Source organism: Leucoraja erinacea, chromosome 2 (genome assembly GCF_028641065.1).
Source record: "Leucoraja erinacea ecotype New England chromosome 2, Leri_hhj_1, whole genome shotgun sequence".
Classification (NCBI taxonomy): domain Eukaryota; kingdom Metazoa; phylum Chordata; class Chondrichthyes; order Rajiformes; family Rajidae; genus Leucoraja; species Leucoraja erinaceus.
In genome coordinates, this window is record NC_073378.1 from 39284897 (window position 1) to 39308392 (window position 23496).

At 41.7% G+C, this 23496-nt stretch overlaps 1 protein-coding gene across 1 annotated transcript in view; it reads left to right on the forward strand.

Moving 5' to 3' along the window:
- The window catches only part of cubn (cubilin (intrinsic factor-cobalamin receptor)), a 239566-nt gene that overhangs the window by 23362 nt on the left and 192708 nt on the right, over window positions 1-23496 (forward strand). Inside the window, 10 exon segments of the mRNA XM_055649570.1 lie at window positions 349-517; window positions 694-744; window positions 747-811; window positions 2507-2510; window positions 5671-5766; window positions 6752-6876; window positions 7232-7418; window positions 11783-11994; window positions 14268-14430; window positions 16679-16869. Coding sequence (XP_055505545.1) covers window positions 349-517; window positions 694-744; window positions 747-811; window positions 2507-2510; window positions 5671-5766; window positions 6752-6876; window positions 7232-7418; window positions 11783-11994; window positions 14268-14430; window positions 16679-16869 — 1263 coding nt within the window.

Consider the following 23496-nt stretch of genomic DNA (forward strand, 5'->3'; position numbering starts at 1 on the left):
TGAGACAAAGCTGGTCCTGAGCCTGAACTTTACAGTTTTCAGATTCATTCTGTAGAACATACCTGTAAATCATACAGCTGTACTGAGAAAATATTCTCCCCTCAGGGTCTTTATCGAGAGATATAATCCTTATTTTATTAGGAGGAAATTATCTAGTTTTGGCCATTTGTTCTGTTTGTTGCGGAATGTGGAATTGTTTATTAAATAGCCTGTACTGAATGGGATTTTCTGTGATACATTGTTTGAGTAGATCCAGTTTTCCATGCAATTAGATCTTGAAAATAAACTCGAAAACTTGCCCTGCTGATTTAATAATAGTCTGTCTTTTGATCTGTAATTCACTCATAGCCTAAGTATCACTGTATCTGTGAAGATGGGTGGAGTCAGCCCTCTATTGGCTCAGCTTGCAGTTCTGATATTGATGAATGCAGCCTTCCATTTCAACCCTGCTCAACAAATCCTCCAGTATCATGCTTAAACTCCCCAGGTTCTTACTCTTGTGAGAACTGCCCAGCAGGTAATACACGTTCTTATTTCAATATTAAATCCATTTAAATATTTTATAATTATTTATTTGTCATCAGGAACCAGATATTAAAATGTGTTTCATTAACTTCTATTATTAGAATACAGTAATATATTTAAAAGTGTATCTTTTGGATGAAAGGATACATTTTGATAAAATGTCCACAGGCTGGAAAGGAGATGGTCATAGGTGCCAGGATATCGATGAGTGTAAGACCAATATTCTGCAGCACCATTTGTCCAATGCATTAATGTTTTGGGATATTATCATTGCGGTTTATGTCCAGCACATATGTATTTCTGTTGTTATCTCTTGGTCTAGCTTATTGATACACACATGGAGAGGTGTTTATATGTGACATTGGTTCAAAAACCTGAAATCATTTACAACTTTTATTTAGTTTTGAACTTGCAATAATTAGTGATGATCTGAAGACGTATATTGCTGTAAACAAGAGATTCACACGATATGTAATCCAAGATCATCTTTAATCGTTATGTAAACTATAGCAGTACAGTAGATCGTTAGTTGTCAGAGCATCCTGACTGCTTCCAGAACTGAGCAGTGTAGGAAGTGGGTGTTAATATAAATGATACAGTAAGGTGAGGTCAGTGATGCTAGCCTATTATGATTGGTTGTCATGCATCAACCAATCTACAATACGTAACAATTTTAAATATAGTAAAGCAATATTTTGTAGTGTTCCTTGCTAAGTAGAAATCAATTAAAATTGAATGCCACTCATTACTAGATTGATGGTAGTTATATGGAATATTAGGACTAATAACGTCCGCTAATACTTAACAAATACTGATATTCATAATATCAACTCCATCTGACATAATATGGACCTAACTCAAAGTGCATTTTGTAGCTGCTTCATCATGCAGCACACTTTGTGCTAGAGGTAGAATAAATGAATGTTTGGGGTGGTGAAGAGGATGCCAATTAAGTGGGCTGCTTTGTTGTGCATATTGTCAAGCTTCTTGAGAATTGTCGATGCAGTATTCATCGAGGCAAGTAGAAAGTGCTTGGCACGCCTTCGGGTGTCAGAAGTAGTTTCTGGCTGCTTCAGTGCTGGCTGCCTCAGGATGTTGATGGAGGGAGATGTAGCAAGAGTAATACCACTGAATGTCAAGGGTGGATGGTTAGACTCTACCATGTTGGAGATGCTCAATGCCAGACATTACATAGAAACATAGAAAATAGGTGCAGGAGGAGGCCATTCGGCCCTTCGAGCAAGCACCGACATTCATTGTGATCATAGCTGATCGTCCCCTATCAATAACCCGTGCCTGCCTTCTCCCCATATCCCTTGACTCCACTAGCCCCTAGAGCTCTATCTAACTCTCTTAAATCCATCCAGTGATTTGGCCTCCACTGCCCTCTGTGGCAGGGAACTCCATAAATTCACAACTCTCTGGGTGAAAAGGTTTTTTCTCACCTCAGTCTTAAATGATCTCCCCTTTATTCTAAGACTGTGGCCCCTGTTTCTGGACTCGCCCAACATTGGGAACATTTTTCCTGCATCTAGCTTGTCCAGTCCTTTTATAATTTTATATTTTCGATAAGATACCCCCTCATCCTTACTTACAACATTCTTAAGGGGTTGGACAGGCTAGATGCAGGAAGATTGTTCCCGATGTTGGGGAAGTCCAGGACAAGGGGTCACAGTTTAAGGATAAAGGGGAAATCCTTTAGGGCCGAGATGAGAAAAACATTTTTCACACAGAGAGTGGAGAATCTCTGGAACTCTCTGCCACAGAAGGTAGTTGAGGCCAGTTCATTGGCTATATTTACGAGGGAGTTAGATGTGGCCCTTGTGGCTAAAGGGATCAGGGGGTATGGAGAGAAGGCAGGTACGGGATACTGAGTTGGATGATCAGCCACGATCATATTGAATGGCGGTGCAGGCTCGAATGGCCTACTCCTGTATTAGTTTTCTATGTTTCTATCCTTCTAAACTCCAGTGAATACAAGCCTAGTCTTTTCAATCTTTCCTCATATGACAGTCCCGCCATCCCAGGGATCAATCTCGTGAACCTACGCTGCACTGCCTCAATCACAAGGATGTCCTTCTTCAAATTAGGAGACCAAAACTGTACACAATACTCCAGATGAGGTCTCACCTGAGCCCTATACAACTGCAGAAGAACCTCTTTACTCCTATACTGAAATCCTCTTGTTATGAAGGCCAACATTCCATTAGCTTTCTTCATTGCCTGCTGTGCCTGCACGCCAACTTTCAGTGGCCGGTGTACAAGGACACCCAGGTCTCGCTGTACCTCCCCCTTACCTAACCTAACCCCATTGAGATAATAATCTGCCCCCTTGTTTTTGCCACCAAAGTGGATAACCTCACATTTATCTATATTATACTGCATCTGCCACGCATCTGCCCACTCACTCAACCTGTCCAGGTCACCCTGCAACCTCCTAACATCCTCTTCACAGTTCACACTGCCACCCAGCTTTGTGTCATCAGCAAACTTGCTAGTGTTGCTCCTAATTCCCTCTTCCAAATCATTAATTAAATAGTTGCGGCCCCAACACCGAGCCTTGCGGCACTCAACTCACCACTGCCTGCCATTCTGAAAAGGACCTATTCACTCCTACTCTTTGCTTCCGGTCTGCCAACCAATTTTCTATCCATGTCAACACCCTACCCCCAATACCATGTGCTCTAATTTTAGTCACCAGTCTCCCGCGCGGGACCTTATCAAAGGCTTTTTAAAAGTCTAGATACACTACATCCACTGGCACCCCTTCATCCATTTTACTTGTCACATCCTCAAGAAATTCCAGAAGATTAGTTAAGCATGATTTCCCTTTCATAAATCAATGTTGACTTGGACTAATCCTTTTACTGCTATCCAAATGCCCCATTATTACCTCTTTAATAATTGACTCCAGTATCTTTCCCACCAACGAAGTCAGGCTAACTGGTCTGTAATTCCCCCTTTTCTCTCTCGCTCCTTTCTTGAAAAGTGGGATAATATTAGCTATCCCAATCCACAGGACCTTATCCTGAATCTATTGAACATTGGAAAATGATCACCAACGCGTCTACTATTTCTTGAGCCACTCCCTGAGGACCCTGGGATGCAGACCATCAGGTCCAGGGGATTTATCATCCTTCAGTCCTATTAGCCTACCCAATACTATTTCTCGCCTAATGACATTTTCTTTCACTTCCTCTTCCCCCTTAGATCCTCCAGTACATCTGGGAGATTGTTTGTGTATTCCTTAGTGAAGACAGATCCGAAGTACCGATTTAACTCTTCTGCCATTTCCTTGTTGCCCATAATATGATTTCCTTATCGTCATTGTTATGATGCAAATGTCATCTGCTATTTGTCAGCTCGCGTCAGAATGGTAGCTAGGTCCACATGCACAGATGGGCCACTTCATTTGTTGAGGGGTATGAATGGAATTGATCATGGAGCAGAAACTGCAGCTTCTGTGCAGATGTTGAGGAGATTAATACACAGAGTAGTAGGTAGGTATGAATTAAATGGGCTGTTCTGCCATGGATTGCTGCTCTGTCTTGTATTGTGGCAAATTAAATCACAGTCCTGATTTGTGCCATTAGATGTTGGAATGGTTTTGGGATGTCTTAAGGTGAGTAATGCACCAGAGGAAACCCAGCATCAGACCATCACGCTATTTATGTGTCTGGCCCAGTTTAGTTTCGGATCAAAGGTAATTCCCAAGGTGCATAAATTGGTTGTTGGCATATTTTTGAATGTAGGGGAGGTGTGCCTTAACTCCCTCTTACTGGAGATAGTTATGTGGCATAAACATTACTTGATGTGCAAGTATGTATCTGAATGTATTTTTAGCCTTGTTATGTGGAGATACTTTATTTTCAGAACAGTTGAGAATGAAAATAAACATTGTACAATTATCAGCAAATATTCTCACTTTTTGACCATATGAAGGTCATTGATGGCTGCTTGACCTAAGACACAGTCCTAAGGAACACTTGTAGAGAGTTTTCAGGCCACAAATTTGAACAACAACAACACCTACCTTCTTTTGTGCAAGATATTTCTCTAGCATTTGGAGTGATCGTCCCTTAATGCCCATTGATTTTATTTTCCGCATGGTGTTGCGATGCCATTCTTAGTCAAATACTGCTTCATTGTTCAAAAATTCACTTTTATCTCTGGAGTACTGCCTTGTGATTTATCTTTGGCAAAGTCCTTTAAAAAGATCTGGAGTCAAGTGGTCCTGTAGAAAATCAGGCTTTGGTGAGCAAGTTATTAGGGGATAAGAACTGCTGGATAAAATAGTCAATAATACCCTCTATCACTGTTGATGATGAGGATGTACTGATTGAGTAGTTATCAGGAGGATTGGATATCTCACGATTTTGTGAATGGGACATACCTGGACAACTTTCCATATTGTTCGCTGGATGCCTTTGTTACAACTATACTGGAATAGTTGGCTGGGATGTAGCTAGTTCTGCAGCATAGGTCTTATGTTCTGCTACTAGGAGGTTGTCTGGACTTTATGGTCTTTGCTGTATCTAGTGTTTCTGCTCTTTCTTGATATCATGTGGAGTAAATTGAATTGACTGAAGATTAACTTCGGTGGCAGTGTGGATTTCAGCATGAAATCAATATGGACCATTCAAGTCAAGTCAAATTCATTGTCATATGCACAATGAGATATAGGTACAATCAAAATTTTGATTTTAGCAGTATCACCGGCATATAGACACATAGAAAATAGGTGCAGAAGTAGGCCATTTGGCCCTTCGAGCCTGCATCGCCATTCAATATGATCATGGCTGAACATCCAACTCAGTATCCCAACCCTGCCTCTCCATACCCCCTGACTCCTTTAGCCACAAGGGCCACATCTAACTCCCTCTTAAATATAGCAGTCAGAAATATAAACTCAAAAATTCTGGCTGAATATGGTGGCAAATGCTTCCGCCTTTCTTTCAGCACATATGCACTCGGCATGCCTTTGTTAAGCATAGAGATATTCCTCCTCCCATTTAGTGGATCACCACTAACTCAATGGGTCAGGCAACATCTATAAAGGAACATTTAACAGTGAAAATACTTTTTGATTGTGTATCTTGTTCTTAAATAACATCCTTTGCACAATATGGTTTATTTCATTTGTAGGTTACCAGGGTGATGGGAAAATCTGCACCCAGATTGATTTATGCTCCGAGAACAATGGAGGATGTCATTGCTTGGCATCATGTACTTGCAATCCAGGTAAAATGCCAAAAATGTCACTAATACCCAGCAAGCTATTTTGTTCAAGCTTATTTGTGCTAATAAATTCTAAATTAGTGTTTCAACTGAGTTTTTCAAGTGTTTGAATTTGATTATTATGTGTTGCAAGTGTCAAGTGTCAAGTCAAGTGAGTTTATTGTCATGTGTCTCTGATAGGACAATGAAATTCTTGCTTTGCACACAGAACATAGTAGGCATTTACTACAAAACAGATCAGTGTGTCCATATACCATAATATACATATATACACACATGAATAAATAAACTGATAAAGTGCAAATAACAGATAATGGGTTATTAATAATCAGAGTTTTGTCCGAGCCAGGTTTAATAGCCTGATGGCTGTGGGAAAGTAGCTATTCCTGAACCTGGTTGTTGCAGTCTTCAGGCTCCTGTACCTTCTGCAGGGAGATGAGTGTGTGGCCAGGATTGTGTGGGTCTTTGATGATACTGCCAGCCTTTTTGATGCAGCGACTGCGATAAATCCCCTCGATGGAAGGAAGGTCAGAGCCGATGATGGATTGGGCAGTGTTTACTACTTTTTGTAGTCTTTTCCTCTCCAGGGCGCTCAAGTTGCCGAACAATGACACTCATTCTATTCAATATTGAAAATACAGATACTTAGACATTGACCAGCATTTTTCCAATATTTAGACAAAATATCAAAGGTTTATTGATCTCATTTTTTCTTATGGGGAGGAATGATCTTACATAATAGAATTTAATTTTCAGGTGAGAGTGAGACTGGGAAAAATAAAATGGACTGGGAAACTACGTTTAATGATAAGATTGTAGTTATGCACTGACGTGCATTTGAAGAGATATTGCATAATTATTGATAATATTACATTCCATTAAGAAAAAAACTACTACTGGAGGCTGATTAATCCATGGCTTACTAAATCAAGGAGAGTATCAAGTTGAAATAGAGGGCTGAACCTCTCGTGTTATTTATTACTCTCAGGTGACAACGATCCGACTTGCACTTGTCCAGCTGATTATTTTGGAAATGGCCATGGAGACAATGGCTGCATTCCTGTCAATGATCTTTGTCAACACAGCAACCCGTGTGTGAATGGCCAATGTTTTGTAAGTTCTGATTATGCAAAGAGACAATATTTGTCAATATCTTTCACTACAATACTTCACAGAAAACTTTGATGGTTGTTTTGCAAATTAAATAAGCATATATCATAGACATTAGAAAAACTTTTTTTTTAGTGTATGTCATTGTCTATGGGAAATGTTTGTGACATTATATGGAAAGAGGAATATTTTGTGTATCTCCTCCTGCCAAGCTGTAACCAACCCAAAGGTGCAGTATGCAGTTCGTATATTGATTGCCTGTTTTTGCCATGAAGTTAGAATGTGGTGTGGGTGCTGCTATTGCATATGGTTCAAAGTAAATTGCAGTTTCTTGTGCTAAACCTTTGTATTTTTGCAGCCCATAAATTCAAGTTATAAATGCATTTGTGCTCTCGGATGGGCTGGAATCAACTGCACTCTGAACATTAATGACTGTACCAGTAACCCATGTCAGAATGGAGGAAGCTGTACTGATGGCATCGCTGCTTACACTTGTACTTGCACGAGCAACTGGACAGGGCCAGAGTGTCAAATACAACAGCAAGGTAAAACAATGAAAGGTTCTGATTAATGCTTACTGTATGGAAGGAGTCCAGACTTTTTTAATCGATTATGATAAATTTCCTACAAATGTAACTTTTAGCCAAGTATGCAATTTTGTCGCATCATACAAAGTAGAAAGAGGCAATTTGGCACATCAAGTATACATGGCTATCATAGCATCAATCACATACCTATCAATCACATACCTCTTACTTATAACCTGATGATTGATTCCTTCTCAAATGGCCATCATCTCCACCCTATCATTTCCCACCTGATTTCTTTACTACCTACCTACCCAAGAATTAATTTACAGTAGCCAAGTAACTCGCCATTCAGCACAACCCTGGAGCTATGAGTCTGCAACACAACCTGTACCAGCCTGCAGATTAGTTGCAATTTTTAATTGTATAATGTTTATAGACGTGAAGATGCATTGTTCTTCATTGTGCAGAAGCTCCCACTGTAGTATTCATTCACAGTCTCGATGGACTACAAATATGTTAGGGATAAGGATATCTCTATTCCATTAGTGAAAGTTCTGACTCTAATGTAATTGGTCCCTATAAAAAAAGGATAAAAGGCCTGTCCCACTTTCACGACCTAATTCACGGCCTCTGCCGAATTTGCCCTTGACTCATACTCGCAGCATGGTCGTTACGAGGTCGTAGGAGGTCGTAGGTAGGTCGTAGGAGGTCGTGTTGCTAGTCGTAGGTACTCGTGGCATCAAGTAGATCGGGGTGTTTTTTCAAGCATGATGAAAAATGTCCATGAGTAAAAAAGGTTGTGAATTAGGTCATGAAAGTGGGACAGGCCCTTGTCATTTATCTAACCTTGAATTATACTGTAGGAATTTCATTGTTCTGTAGTAGTACGTTTGACAATTAAGCATTCTTGACACTTGAACTGTATAAATGCTAGGATCACAATTTGCAAGAACTACTTGCAAGGGTTTCAATTAGTCTGATAGAGGATGCAAGAGGCTCCAGATGTTGAAATCTGCAGAGAAAAACACCTGCTGGAGGAAAATCAGTGGTGGGGAAGTTATTGAAGAGAACTCTTAGGGATAGGATTTCCTTGTATTTAGCAGGGAAAACTGTTTGTACAGAGTTTGTACCTTCTCCCAATGACCGCATAGGTTTTCTCCAGGTGCTTCGGTTTCCTCTCACACTCCAAAGACCCACAGGTGTGTCGATTAATTGGCTTCTGTAAATTATTAATTGGTTCTAGTGTGTAGGATAATGCTAATGTACAGGGTGATCATTGAGTAGTGTGGACCCTGTGCGCCAAAGGGAAGTCCCTCACCCTGAGCATAGGATCCCCCCAGGGTTGCGTCCTCAGCCCCCTACTGTACTCCCTGTACACACATGACTGTGTGGCTAGGTTCAGCTCCAACTCGATAATCAAGTTTGCTGATGACACTGTGGTGGTGGGCCTGATTTCAGGCAATGATGAGAAGGCCTACCGGGAGGAGGTGGCTGAATTGGCACTCTGGTGTCAAGACAACAGCCTCCTCTTGAACATCAAAAAAACGAAGGAGCTGATCGTGGACTTTGGGAGGGCGCATCATCCGAGGACGTACACACCATTGAGGATCAATGGGTATACTGTGGATAGGATGAGCTGTGTTAAATACCTGGGAGTCCACATCTCTGAGGATATGACATAGACATCACACACTGCAGCACTCGTGAGTAAGGCAAAGCAGCGCCTTTACTACCTCAGGCCATTGAGGAAATTCAGAGTGTCTCTGAGGATCCTCCAGTGCTTCTGCTCAGCGGCTGTGGAAAGCATCTTGTCCGGAAATATCACAATTTGGTTTGGGAACTGCTCTGCCCAGGACAAGAAGGCTTTAAGATCTGCCCAGGACAAGAAGGCTTTAAGGCTTTAATGTAGTCATTAAGACCAGTAATCCTTGTCTTTTTGGGTACAGGGACAATAGTGGAGACTTTGAAGCAGGCAGGGACAGTACAGATTTGCAGGGACTGGTTGAAAAGCAAAGTTTTCTGTTATCATGGTTTCACATTGACCAACTAAGAGATGAGAAAATGGACCATCAGTGCTCTATTGAAGTACGAATATAGATAAATTAACCATCTTGTGTGTCATTAATTATTATGTAGTTTAGTCTCATTCTGTGCAACATGGACTAATGGATTGACTGATCACCTTCTCAGATTTCCCTGAAAATCAGTATTTGTACATCACATCACAAAAGTAATACAACAGCAAACAAGGTCTCAACTCCAAATTCCAATGGGCTTTTGGCAATAATTCAAGCTATACTAATGGTTCATAACTTCAAAGGAACTTTGAGTTGAAAGTTGATTTTTCTGCTGTGTTCTTTGTACCAGAGGTGTGCAAAACATGATTTTCAATCAAATCTGAGGGTGACCAGCCAACCCTCTTACTTTTATTTGGTACAGGAAGGTAGACAAAAATAGACTGGAACTGTTTTCTCTGGATTGAAGGAAGCTGAAAGATGACCTTATGGAGGTTGATGAAATCATGAGGGGCATAGATAAGGTGGATGATCACAGTCTTTTGCCAAGGGCATGGACGTCTAAAAGTAGAGGGCATAAGTTGCAGGTGAAAGAGGAAAAAAGGTGAGAGAGGTGGGTATTTGGAACAAACTGCAAGAGAATGTGGGAGAGGCAAGTACAATTACAAAGTTTAAAAATACATTTTGGCAGGTTCACAGATAAGAATGGTATTGAGTGATTCAGCACAAATGCAGGCAAATGGGATTAGCTCAGGAAGGCACCTTGGTAGGCATCCATGAGTTGGCCCGAAATATGTTCATAATATTTTCATCTGTGGTTATCATTGGTCATATAGTCCCTCGGGTCTGTAATATTATTCAATAAGACCATGGCTCACACTTTATTTCATGTCCACTTTTCCACCCTATTCCTATATCCATTGATAAACCATATTGAAAAAAATATATTTTTTGGTTTTAGTTTTAGAAATACAGTGCTGAAACAGGCCCTACCACAATGACTAGTGATCCCCACCCCCACTAGCACTATCCTACACACCAGGGACACTGCTTCAGGAAGTCCAGAGGCGGCACGCACACCCCCATCCACATTAACGGGACGGAGGTGGAACGTGTTTCTAGCTTCAGGTTCCTGGGAGTCAACATCTCCGATGACTTCTCTTGGACTCACAATACCTCTACTCTGATCAAGAAGGCTCATCAGCGTCTCTTTTTCCTGAGGAGACTGAAGAAGGCCCATCTGTCTCCTCAGATCCTGGTGAACTTCTACCGCTGCACCATCGAGAGCATCCTTACCAACTGCATCACAGTATGGTATGGCAACTGCTCTGTCTCCGACCGGAAGGCATTGCAGAGGGTGGTGAAAATTGCCCAACGCATCACCGGTTCCACGCTCCCCTCCATTGAGTCTGTCCAAAGCAAGCGCTGTCTGCAGAGGGCGCTCAGCATCGCCAAGGACTGCTCTCACCCCAACCATGGACTGTTTACCCTCCTACCATCCGGGAGGCGCTACAGGTCTCTCCGTTGCCGAACCAGCAGGTCGAGGAACAGCTTCTTTCCGGCGGCTGTCACTCTACTCAACAACGTACCTCGGTGACTGCCAATCACCACCCCCCCCCCTCCGGACACTTATTATTATTTTTTTTTATTCAAATCGTTTGCTATGTTGCTCTTCAAGGGAGATGCTAAATGCATTTCGTTGTCTCTGTACTGTACACTGACAATGACAATTAAAATTGAATCTGAATCTGAGTTTACAATCTTTACCAAAGCAAATTAACCTACAAACTGTACATCTTTGGAGTGTGGGAGGAAACCAGAGTACACCTGTAGGAAACTCACATGATCACAAGGAGAACATGGAAACTCCACAAGTACTTCACCGATATCAGGAGCGAACCCACACCTCTGGCACTGTGAGGCACTGGCTCTACCAGCTATGTCACTGTACTGCCCATTAAATTCACTTTTAAACTGAGGTCCAGTTTGCCCCTTTAAGCAGATTCTGAAGATCTGCTGAATTTAATTGGAAGAAAAGAAAAGGTGACTTATTATATTTGAGCAATGTTTAATCTTTAAATCATCTGATGATTATTATATTAATAGTCTTGGTATTTAGCTGTGCACAATACCTGTGCAATGTTTCAGACATTTTGAATGTGACAACTTTAAAAGTTCTTCATTAAATGCATCAAATTGAGACATTCCGACCTTTTTGAAGCCAATTTGTAATGCATGTGTTTTACTGATTTTGCTTGATTGCATCACTGTAAAATCTTTGTGTTATATGCAGTTCTGAATCCATGTAATGGATGTTAATTAAGAATGCACATTAGCCTACCGGCGATGCAACAAATTTTATAGTTTGTTTCTTCTACATTTTTAATTCTTCAGCTTGTGGTGGCCATCTCAATGAAACCTATGGTGTTATAAGTTCACCGGGTTATCCAGGCAACTACCCACCGAGTACTGATTGCTACTGGACCATATCGGTCAGCCCTAATTTACTGATCACTTTTGCATTTGGACTCCTTCACTTTGGAAGCCATCAGAATTGCAGCTCTGCTTACCTAGAGGTAAAACATGTGCGACACATAATTTATAATGATGAAATTCCACAGCCATTCAATAAATGTCACCAGGACATGGGTATAATGTTTAGGTTATTATCACATGTGCAAAGGTACAGTGAAATGCTTTGTTTTACATGTTATCCAAACAGACCAGATAATACCATATATAAAATAGTCAAGCCAAACTTGTACAATGGGTAGAATAAAGGAGAAGATATAGAGTGTGGAATATAGTTCTCAGCATAGTATTGCATCGGTTTCATGGACAAAGTCCAATGTCCACATTGGGGTGGAGGTGAATCAGACAGTTTGAGGCCTGATAACAGAGGGGGAGATGCTGTTCTTAAGTTTGCTAGTGCTTGTTTGAAGCTTCTGTACCTTCTGCTGGATGGGAGCAGGATGAAGAAGAAATATCTGGAGTTGGTCGCCAGTGATTATGTTGGCTGCTTTCCGACAGTTGTATGAAGTATAGACAGAGTCAATGACGGGAAGATGGACTGGGCTACATCTCCAAATCTCAGCAATTACATGGGACATGGACCATAAGTAGTCTCCTGAGGAAATAGAGGTAATGATGTCCCTTCTTGGCTGTCATTTCAACATGGTTAGTCCACGACAGTTCACTTGGCTGAGTTTCCAGGATTACAACGATTAGAATCAAATCTTCTGACTGGATTTCCTGGAATAATGATAGGGGAGGAAGAAAGTGTAATAAGTTGAGCATCAACTTATGGGACAAGAAGTATAATCTTTCTGACTAGGATCATAGCCAATCTCCTCACAAATTATGGATCCAGTTTTCATAACTGAAGATCACTTTAAGCAGCTTGGGGCAACATTATGTTACACTGGGGGAGATATCACTCTTTGATAGTTTTTGAAACTTATGGTGAGGCCATGTTCCAAAGCAGCCTTTGGGAAATTGGTACATGGAATAGAACTGCTATAGTGCAAACATCTGCTGGGTTCATACTAGTTGGATACTCTCTCTTTGATCTTGACCATGTGAGCAATCCAAGCTGGAGGGCATCAATATGAGTCATCCCAGTGAAATTTGGTCCTCATATATTCTTTTTTTTTTGTGGAAAATACTAAGTTTGGTCATGTTTATTTGTATCCCTATTGAATGTTAAGCGAGTGGGTATAGTTCTTGATCTTGCAAGTGTTTGGTTGGCTGTATATTATGCTTGTGATCGGTTTGCTATTACTCTCTAAATGTAGTCTGTAAATGTCTGTGTACTTGCATGATTAGTTTGGCACATGAGTCCATTACACATAAGCCCTTAGTTCGATGGTGCACTTACATCTGGTAATGATATTATTTTAAGCCGGTCATATTAAAAACCAATTTGCATTCCTTGCCTTAAATGCCCCAGAAGTGCTTCTGTACTCGAAAAATCTAATGTATTGCATTTTTCTCCATGCAACAAAATTGGACAAACTTGCATTGTTCTCTCTGGAGCATCAGAGGTTGAGGACTTAACGTGCCTGAATTATATTAAATTGTGCGAGGCATTGACAGGGTAGATAGTCAAAGTTATTTTTCCCCCATGGTGGAAATGTTAAGTACTAGTAGGCATAGATTTAAGGTGAGAGGGGGGAAGTATAAAGTAGATTTACAAGGCAAGTTTTTTTACAGCGAGAATGCTAGGTTCCTGGAATTTGTTGCCAGGGAAGGTGGTGGAAGCAGATACAATAGTGATGTTTAAAATACATGACAGACACATGTACAGGTAAACAATTGAGGGATAGAAACCTACACCAAAGATAGATACAAAACGCTTGAGTAACTCAGCGGTCAGGCAGGATCTCTGGAGAAAAGGATTGGGTGTCGTTTCGGCTCAAGACTTCTTCAGACTGATAGTCAGGGGAGAGGGAAACTAGAGGTATGAAAAGATTCGGAACAAATCAGAGCCAGCACCAATGACCAAGGAAAGGTGAAGCCCACAACGGTCATTGTTGGCTGTGGAAAAGGTAATAATGAAGGGATATATGGATGCGAATAGTGGAACTATCAGGCCGACCAGGATGATGGAGGGACAGAGAGAGAGGTGATGCAGGAGCTACCTGAAATTTGAGAAATCAATATTCATACAGCTGGGTTGTAAACTGCCTTACATGTCTGTCTATCCCTTCTGTTTCATGTGTCACAGCATGCCTAAGGTTTGATATTTTCTCCAAACTGCATATTCATGCATATTGTTCTTATGCATTTGCTGTATGTTTAACAAAGTCCCATTTGTTAAATGAATTCTCTTTTTTTTTGCTTCTTGAAGATTAGAGATGGTCTGCTCGATCAAGATCATATCCTTCACAGGTATTGTAGCAATGAAAGCCCTCCCCCCTTGCTGACACCTGGCCCTAATGCATGGATCCATTTCCACAATGACAACAATGTCAATGGCCAAGGATTTCATGTTGCATACATTACGTTACCAGGTAAGAAGTTGCATGTTTTCCCACAGATCTTATTTGGATTACAAAATAGTTTCAAATTGTATATTGTCCTGTGTAAATATGAACAAAAATCCCTGTATTATGTAAATGTTGCAGGATTGGGGAATTTTTAGAAAGACAGAAACATAGAAACATAGAAATTAGGTGCAGGAGTAGGCCATTCAGCCCTTCGAGCCTGCACCGCCATTCAATATGATCATGGCTGATCATCCAACTCAGTATCCCGTACCTGCCTTCTCTCCATACCCCCTGATCCCCTTAGCCACAAGGGCCACATCTAACTCCCTCTTAAATATAGCCAATGAACTGGCCTCAACTACCCTCTGTGGCAGAGAGTTCCTGAGATTCACCACTCTCTGTGTGAAAAAAGTTCTTCTCATCTCGGTTTTAAAGGATTTCCCCCTTATCCTTAAGCTGTGACCCCTTGTCCTGGACTTCCCCAACATCGGGAACAATCTTCCTGCATCTAGCCTGTCCAACCCCTTAAGAATTTTGTAAGTTTCTATAAGATCCCCTCTCAATCTCCTAAATTCTAGAGAGTAAAAACCAAGTCTATCCAGTCTTTCTTCGTGACAGTCCTGACATCCCAGGAATCAGTCTGGTGAACCTTCTCTGCACTCTCTCTATGGCAATAATGTCCTTCCTCAGATTTTATTTCCCATTCCAAATTATTCTTGAGATGGTTGAGAGCTGTGTTCCAAAGACATGTGGGTTTTTAGGTTAATTGGCCACTGTAAAAGTTCCCTAACTATGTAGAGAGTTAATGAAAAAAACATGCAATTATAAAGCATGAGTGTGAACGGATGATTGATGGTCGGCATTGACTCGGTACCTGACGGGCCTGTTTCTATGCTGCATCTCTAAACTAAACTTGTACATTGGTGAATGATAGTAGACATTGTAACCAAGAAGCATCAGTGTCTAAACAAGAGTTGGTGCCAAACAAGCTGGCAGTTTCAACCTGGATGTTGTCAAGATTGGCTGTCGTTGACCTATACCCAAAGTTATCAGGACAGTCACTTATCACAGAATATCCAAATTCTGACCCACCATCCAGGTCAGTTGTATTCTCCACAGAGTTGATCATAGCTTCAGTGATGATAGTGCATGAAAACCAAGTCCATCTGCATTTATTGTCTATTGGCCATCACATTCAACGTGCCTAATGCAGTGAATCTTTTGCTCAATCTGAAGAAGGGGCCCGACCTGAAACGTTGCCTATTCCTTTTCTCCAGAGATGCTGTCTGACCTGCTGAGTTACTCTTGTTTTTCGTGTCTAACTTTGGTTACTCTATACAGTGCTGAGTCTGTGAGGTTTGCCAATAGTCACTTATCACCATTTCTCTCTGCACCCTCTTCCGAAGAGTATGATTGCTTATGAAAAATGCCTTAATCATTCGTGAGATTATATTGAATGAGTGTGTAGTCATCACGTCCTTCTGGTAAATAAATGGATTCTGGTTGTTCACACATTCTCTGTATAATGTACCCTCCTGTTCATCACATCTTGCCCATGGAGTACGTGTGTGGCCCTCATCAGCAAGTTACAGCTTGGCCTGTTGCCTACTCCTCTGGATGAAATGTTTCCCTGGCAGCGGGAATTTAGAAAAAGGGGAAATAGTCACAGCATAAGGATAACAATAAGGCCTGAAGTGAGATGAAAGATGAATAATTCTTCTATTCGGAAAGTTTTAAATCTTTAAAATATCCCACTCCAGAGGCCTGTAAAAGTTGTCCTTGAGTTCATTCAAAGCTAGGGTTCCCACGTGGACTATATGACTATCATGCAGAAAAATTGATTTGAAGAGATTATCTTATTTTTTATGATCTTATTGAATGATGGAACAGGGTTTGAGTAGTCATATAGCTTTTCCCTGCACCACTATTCTGCCTGATATTTTTATGTACTTTAACAAATTGAACTAAAACTTTTCCAGCTTCAAGATTTCATCAAACATGTTTTGAAAAGTGGATGTTGGCAGCTGACAACGATTCTGCTGAAGAGCCCTTCTAGACACTAATGATCTGCCAGAATTTTTGCCCAAATTTGTGACAGTATTAACTGAAATTATGCTGAGGCAGGCAGGATTCCATGATTTTCTGTGCATTTCTCACCACCGTCATCAATGGAAAATTCACAGGTTATATAAAAATATCTGGGGAGTAGAATTTTAATGCCTTGGAATAAATGGTTGAACTAAGAGATATTTGTTTCTTCCTTTATGAATAGCTGAGCCTGGCTGTGGCGGAATGTATGAAGATAGTGAAGGCATTCTCACCTCCCCCAATCGGGCTAATTCCTATTCCAGCAGCCGAGAGTGTATTTATGTTATCCAGCAGCCCAAAGAGGAGCGCATCCACCTCCAATTCACATACGTGGAGTTGGAATTCAATGACAACTGCTCCTTGGACTACATTGAGGTGAATTATCCGTTCTTCATTAAATATGATTTCATAAACACATAGATCATTTTAAAAGTAAATTGGTTGCAGTTGCTGTAATTGCGTTTTTAGAATACTAAATAATCACGATCTGATTTGGCAACCAGGTACATTTTTATGATGCACCTTCTTGTCTCATGTGGATGTGTTTTTAGTATTGACACGGACATTTTCAACCTTCATCATATACATTTTGTAGCGGAAGGTAACAATGGTTGAAATAACAACATATAATAATCATCAGACCATGATTCAATTTTAATGCTCTTGCACCTGGATGAGGCATTAAAGGGCCTACGCTACCCAAATGAATGGTCTGTAGTTACGACATTTTGAGTGAAACACATGGGGAAATGGGTAAAGCTTTGTCATGGCAGCTGCAGATTTAAGTATGTGGGTGGATTCCTGGACAGAATATGAAATATTTCAGCTGCCTGTGTTTTTGCATTTTACATATGTGACTGTTAAATATTGATCTGGTTACATGATTAAGATTAACGTTTCCGTTTTACTTTCGTTGTCTTTGAGGTGACTGATGAAACCAATATGGAATTTGAAAACTCGGCCATAGGTGGGGTAGTGCAGTTCTTCAGGTTGTTTGGGATGCTGTGCACTCTTTCAGCTGTTTATAATAGCTAACTTTAGATTATAGATTTGGTGTGGAAACAGGCCCTTTGGCCCATCAAGTCTACGCCGACCAGTAATCTCCCATACACTAGTTCTATCCTACAAATTAGGATAGAAACCAATTAACCTACAAACCTGCACGTCCTTGGAATAGACCATTGTGTTCTCCATTCATAGACAATAGATATGCTTAGTGCAGTTCCACCCTGTTTGATCTCCATTTTGGGCAGTCAGGCTACCCATGAGTTGATGTGACATTTTTCTATAGAAACTGAGTTTAATGTAAGTTCAGTGCTTTTTTTGTCCCAATTATCAATGTTTTTTATCTGTGATGAAGCAATAAGAAGTGTGCTTGCTTGTTTTGCTAGTCTGTTGCCAGGCAAGTGGACACTAGGTTAATTGAGTGTCATCTTTGGTTCCTTGGTGGGGTATTGGTCAGAAGGAGAGGATACCGATGTTGGTTTGCTTCTTCTGCCAATGCATGGAGGTTCTGCAGAGACATCAATGGTGTATTTTACAATTACTATTTAAAGGCCAAACCTTTGAAGATTACAAGAAAGTATGGATTACTGCATTGCTGCTTGATTGAGGATGAATTTTGTGTCAAGTTCAAGATTTTAGTCAGCTGGGCTAAAGGCTGTGATGGGGCAATGGAGAATGTGGTGATGTTTTCATCAATACCCGTTTTCATTGAGAGTTATCTCCTAAAATATTGAAAGTGAACTATATTTTCCAGATCTTTTTCACACAGAGGGTGATGGGTATATGAAATTAGCTGCTTGTGGAGGTAGTTGAGGCAGGTACAATAACAACATTTAAAGACATATGGACAGGTACATGGATAGGAAAGGTTTAAACCCCTTTCTCACGGGGCGACTTGACGCAAGAGTTAACCAGAGTTGAACATCGTGGGAACCTCTTGCGATAACCGTACGGCATTTGTGGACCACCGTGGACCACCGTGGCGCTAACGGCAGGTACTCGTGTAACTTGGTGACTCGGGAGAAAATACAAACAAGCTTGAATTTCTCCAAGAGTGACTTGTACACTTGTGGTTGAACATCGCAACATTATATGCACGTAGTGGCCAGTGCGATATCCGTACTGACTCTTGCGTGTACCGTGGGAACTCCTGCGAACGGTGAACCTGGAAGCTGGACAGAGGGGACAGAAGGTGAGTAAAAATTGTCTTCTGTGGGATTGAATTTAAAAAATAAAGATTTGCATCCGCATATGGACATCAACTTATTCATGAGTTATGTTAATGAGATTCAAGAAAATAACTATAATCTTTAAAAGGGACTTTACTGAAAGGTCCCGCATTTTTATGGTCCGTGAGAAATTTTTCACATGTACTTCTTTGAGAGGTACAGCTCGGAGTCCTTGCCAACCAGCGATCGATGCCTTTCCGAAGCAGGGTCCGGAACGCTACCAATCAATGTTCTCCAGAGACCCGTGTAAAGGAGTGAACTGCACATGCTGGTTTAAAACGAAGCCAGACACAAAAAGCTGGAGTAACTCAGCGAGTCAAGCAGCATCTCTGGAGAAAAATAGGTGATGTTTCGGGACGAGACACATCTTCAGACTCAATTCCGATTAGGATGTCTGAAGAAGGGTTCCGATTCGAATCGCCACCTATTCTTTTTCTCCAGAGATGCTGCCTGACACGCTGACTTACTCCAGCTTTTTATGTTTTTCTTCCCAGATCTGACTTACCTGCTGAGTTACACCAACATTTTGTGTCCTTTTGTGCGTATTAACCAGCATCTGCAGTTCCTTTAGACATTACCTAACTTCAGATTTTAGAGATATAGCGCGGAAACAGGCCCTTCGGCCCACCGAGTCCGCGCCGACCACCTATTCTTATACACTCCAGGAACAATTTTACAATGTTACCGAAGCCAATTAACTTACAAACCTGTAATCTCTGGAGTGTGAGAGGAAACCGGTGCACCCATGGTCAGGATCGAACCCCGGTCTCCGGGGCTGTAAGGCAGCAACTCTACCACTGTGCCACATGTAGTCAGATTTAATAAATTGCTGGTGTTGCTTCCAAAGACAGAGGCACTTATAAAATTAGATCAGAATTGCATCTTTCCACTAATAGAGTCAATTATTAGTCAATTAATAATATAATAAATTATTGTTGGTGACATTTCACCTACAAATATCAGACTATTTTCGCAGAGGTAAGGGCCAATTAGGCATAGCAAAAGGTTTGAACACTTTTAAACATTTTTTTCCGACTATTTTGTCAAATGCAAATACAGGGAGAATGATCAAAGTGCTCACATGGCTCACTCTGTTAGAAGCGTTCTGAGTTTAAATGTTCCGTGTATTCCTTCTTAAAGTATAACATTTTGTGTCGCCAGGGGTGCAATTGAGAACAGCTGAGAAAGGGCGGAGGGGGCGTCACCAATAACAGCGATTCCCTGGCCATATTATGGCCCATTCCCCAACCGTAACATTAATCAAGCTCTGTCTAACTCCGTCTTCACACCATCCCCCTGTGACATGGGTTAGTCATCGCTGGGCGGGCTGTGGGCCGAATGGCATGCCAACGGGAGTCAGAGACTTGACACTGAGATCCATTGTGCAGGAAGGAACTGCGGATGCTGGTTAGACACAAACGTAACCTGTACATTTTCTCCAGAGATGTTGCCTGACCCATTGAGTTACTCCAACATTTTGTGTCTGTGTTCACTATGAACATTGAATTATTTAATTTTAGGTAACTTACACTCTCTCTCTCTCCCTCCCCCTCTTCCCACCGGCCCCCCGGTCTTTTCTTGCTTCCATTCCCCCCTACAATCATCCCGAAAGGGTCCCGACCAAAAAAGTTATTCCTTTTCTCTAGAGATGTTTTGCAACAGCATTTTGTGTCTCTCTCAGTTTTTGATTATCAAGGATTCTGCGCTGACACTATCCCTAGCCAACAATTGGCCTATCAGGGAACCAAATATAGACAGTAAAGTGCTGGAGTGGGACGGGACTCAGTGGGTCAAAGGCAGGGGAGTCTCTGGAGGGGGAACAGATGGGTTATTTACTGGCGACGGATGTCTGTCACTGAAACAGGCGGTGACCCCACCTCTCTCAAAATGCCCTGCCTCCCTGAGGTAAGACTCTGTTGTTGGCCCTGTCTTTTCTCCCGGTCTTTTACTTGCTCAGTCCAGTGTTCCCCCCTACACAGTCACTCCCTTTGAAGAAGGGTCCCGACCAAAAAAGGAATCTATTCCTTTCTCCCCCTCCCCCAGATGCTGCTTGGCCCGCTGAGTTACACCATAAGCATTTTGTGTCTAACTTGCTGATTCACAGATAGACAGTTTTTTTCTCGTCTATCAAGGATTCTGCGCTGACTCTCTACTCTGAAACACACGTCCTAAGTAATTTAAATCTTCCTGCAGCAAAGTAATATCGTCTTACTTCACCGTGGGAACTCTTTAACTCAGCGGGACAGGCAGCAGTTTAATTGTTGCTCCCTTCAGATTTCCCAGGGGGTTGGGACGGAGTACTGGAGTTGGGAGGGAAAGGTGGGGGAGTCGAGGGAGAGGAGGGGAGACAGATGGGGGTGTCTTCATTTACTGGCGGCGGATGTCTGTCACTGAAACAGGCAGGTGAGACAGTTGCAGTATCTTCACTTTTATACTGTGCTCCAACCTCTCTGCCATCCATTCTCCCTCCATCTCTTGCACACAGGGAGCTATACTCTTGAGACTCTGCCTCTGTTTAGTGTATGTCTCTTTCTCCCCTCAGCAGTGGTAAGTTTTGACCCACAAATGTATTAAGACTGAGGTACTGTGCTCAGTCCATCTGTGTGTCCCACATACACAGTAAAACTCTGCTTTGTATTGTCATTGTGTATGTACACGTCTCCCCAGTCATTTCTCTAACGATCATCCACCCCTCTTAAAGATAAACAACTTAAATCTCCCCCGCCCCACACCCAACCCTCCATCTTCTCTCCCCCAGTCCCCCAGTCCCTTTCTCTTTATCCCCCTGCCCCACTTGGCGGCTCTCTGCTTTTATAGCAGTGGGGGTAAAAATAAACCGATTTTTAGTATTTGCTTGTCCTCTCTGTCCGCTCCCTGACACACACAAACAGATAGAAATGTCCCAAGGTCATTTTTCTTCCGCCAGTCACCCCCGAAGTACATCACACAATGCCTCTGTGCCTCTCTGTCTCTCTCCCCCTCTCTCCTAAGTAATGTGGCATCTTCCTGCAGTAAAGTCATGGCATTAGTACAGGCATGTCTCCAAATTAGCCAATTCAACCAAGGGAGGATATTTATAGTGTGAAAAAAAAAAGTGACATCATTTGCGCCACATGATGATTTAATTACACTTGACAGTTTACAATGTTCATTCAAGATTTAACGGGAAAGCTCGGGAGACGGACAAGTCACTCGCACAAATAACAGACATGCCGAGTACTGTGGGAACTCTTTGTCTACCCCCCCCGTTATATCGTGTGATATCGTGCTAGACCACGACCACTTCACTCTGGTTACATCTTGCGTCAAGTCGCCCCCGTGAGAAAGGCCTATTAGAGAGGCAAACGTGGGCAGGTGGTATTAGCACATATGGGACATCTTGGTCATGGGCACCTTAGGTCAAAGGGCCTTTTTCCATACTGTATGACTATAAGACTCTAAATATAGCCAAACCAAAGTTTCAGACAGTTGCAGTATGGCTTCTCAACTTTTATACTCAGTGCTCCAACCAATGAAGCCAAACATGCCATACACATTCTTTACCACCCCATCTACTTGCATTGACTTACAGGGAGCTATACTCTTGCAGCCCATTGTGTTTACTGCTGCGGACCATGTGATGTTATGTGGCTGTCAATGCACTTCAAAGCGAGCAAAGAAGTTCATCTCCTCTGCCAGCGAGTGGTAACCTTTGACAGCTCCAAGGTGTAAATTGGTGCAAGAAACACCTTTATTACTTCCACTGGTCCTCGACATCCTCCTGTAGTTTGTTTGGCCTCATTGACTCTGGCATAAGCTCGGGGCCGTGTGTAAAAGCCCTCCCCAGTGCTAAAAGCGGTGTAGGATAGGGTAATGTGCGGGGATTGCTGGTCGGTGCGGACTCGTTGGGCTAAAGGGCCTGTTTCCCCGCTGTATCTCTAAACTAAACTAAACTCAAACTAAACAATATTCATGATCTTGCTAATTAATCACCATTTGCTGTCTTTTTGTTGTTTAATTGCTTCTAAATTCAAAGGAGCAATTGGCAACAAAGAAACATTTATAAAGTACAACTGTACTTGACAATATCAGATGATCACTTTACTGAATTGCAAACTGGACCTGTATAAAAACAATCCTGAGCTCCATAATCCTATGGCAGATCCTGAGGTGAGGAGAAGAGTTCAACATTACATTTGCACATTAGCCAGTATGGGAGCAAACAGTCCAACATTGCAAATGAGAAACAGAAAATATGTGAGAAGCTGTAATGACTTGTTGAAGGAATATTTATCTGTGTATGTCTTCAATGTTCGTGACTGCATTGGTTTTATTTTTCTGGAAAAGTCTGCTACATCATGTCCCACATGTGCAAGTTTTAGGTGCATCAGCATGCTATTTCAAGGGTTGTAAGTGTTGTAATGCAAAGGAAATAGGGCAGTTTTTAAGGAAGTAAGTTGATTGCTACTCCCCACAGGCATATTGTCATCTGCATCCACTTATTGTAAATCGTCGAGCCTGGGTATAGGTTCAGGGATTTAAATAATATGTAATGACAAAGCTAATAATACTGAGATGAGGTTACAATTACGTCTGTAAAATAATAAAATCAGTCGATTCACACTTCAGCATGGAGACATGCAGGTCAAAAAATCATCAGACCAAGCACCTTCCTGCGCTGTCTGAAACCCTGCAGATCATAAAGGGCCTGTCCCACTTGGGCGACCTAATCCGTGAGTTCTGGCGAGTTTGCCCTCGACACATACTCGCAGCATGGTTGACACAAGGT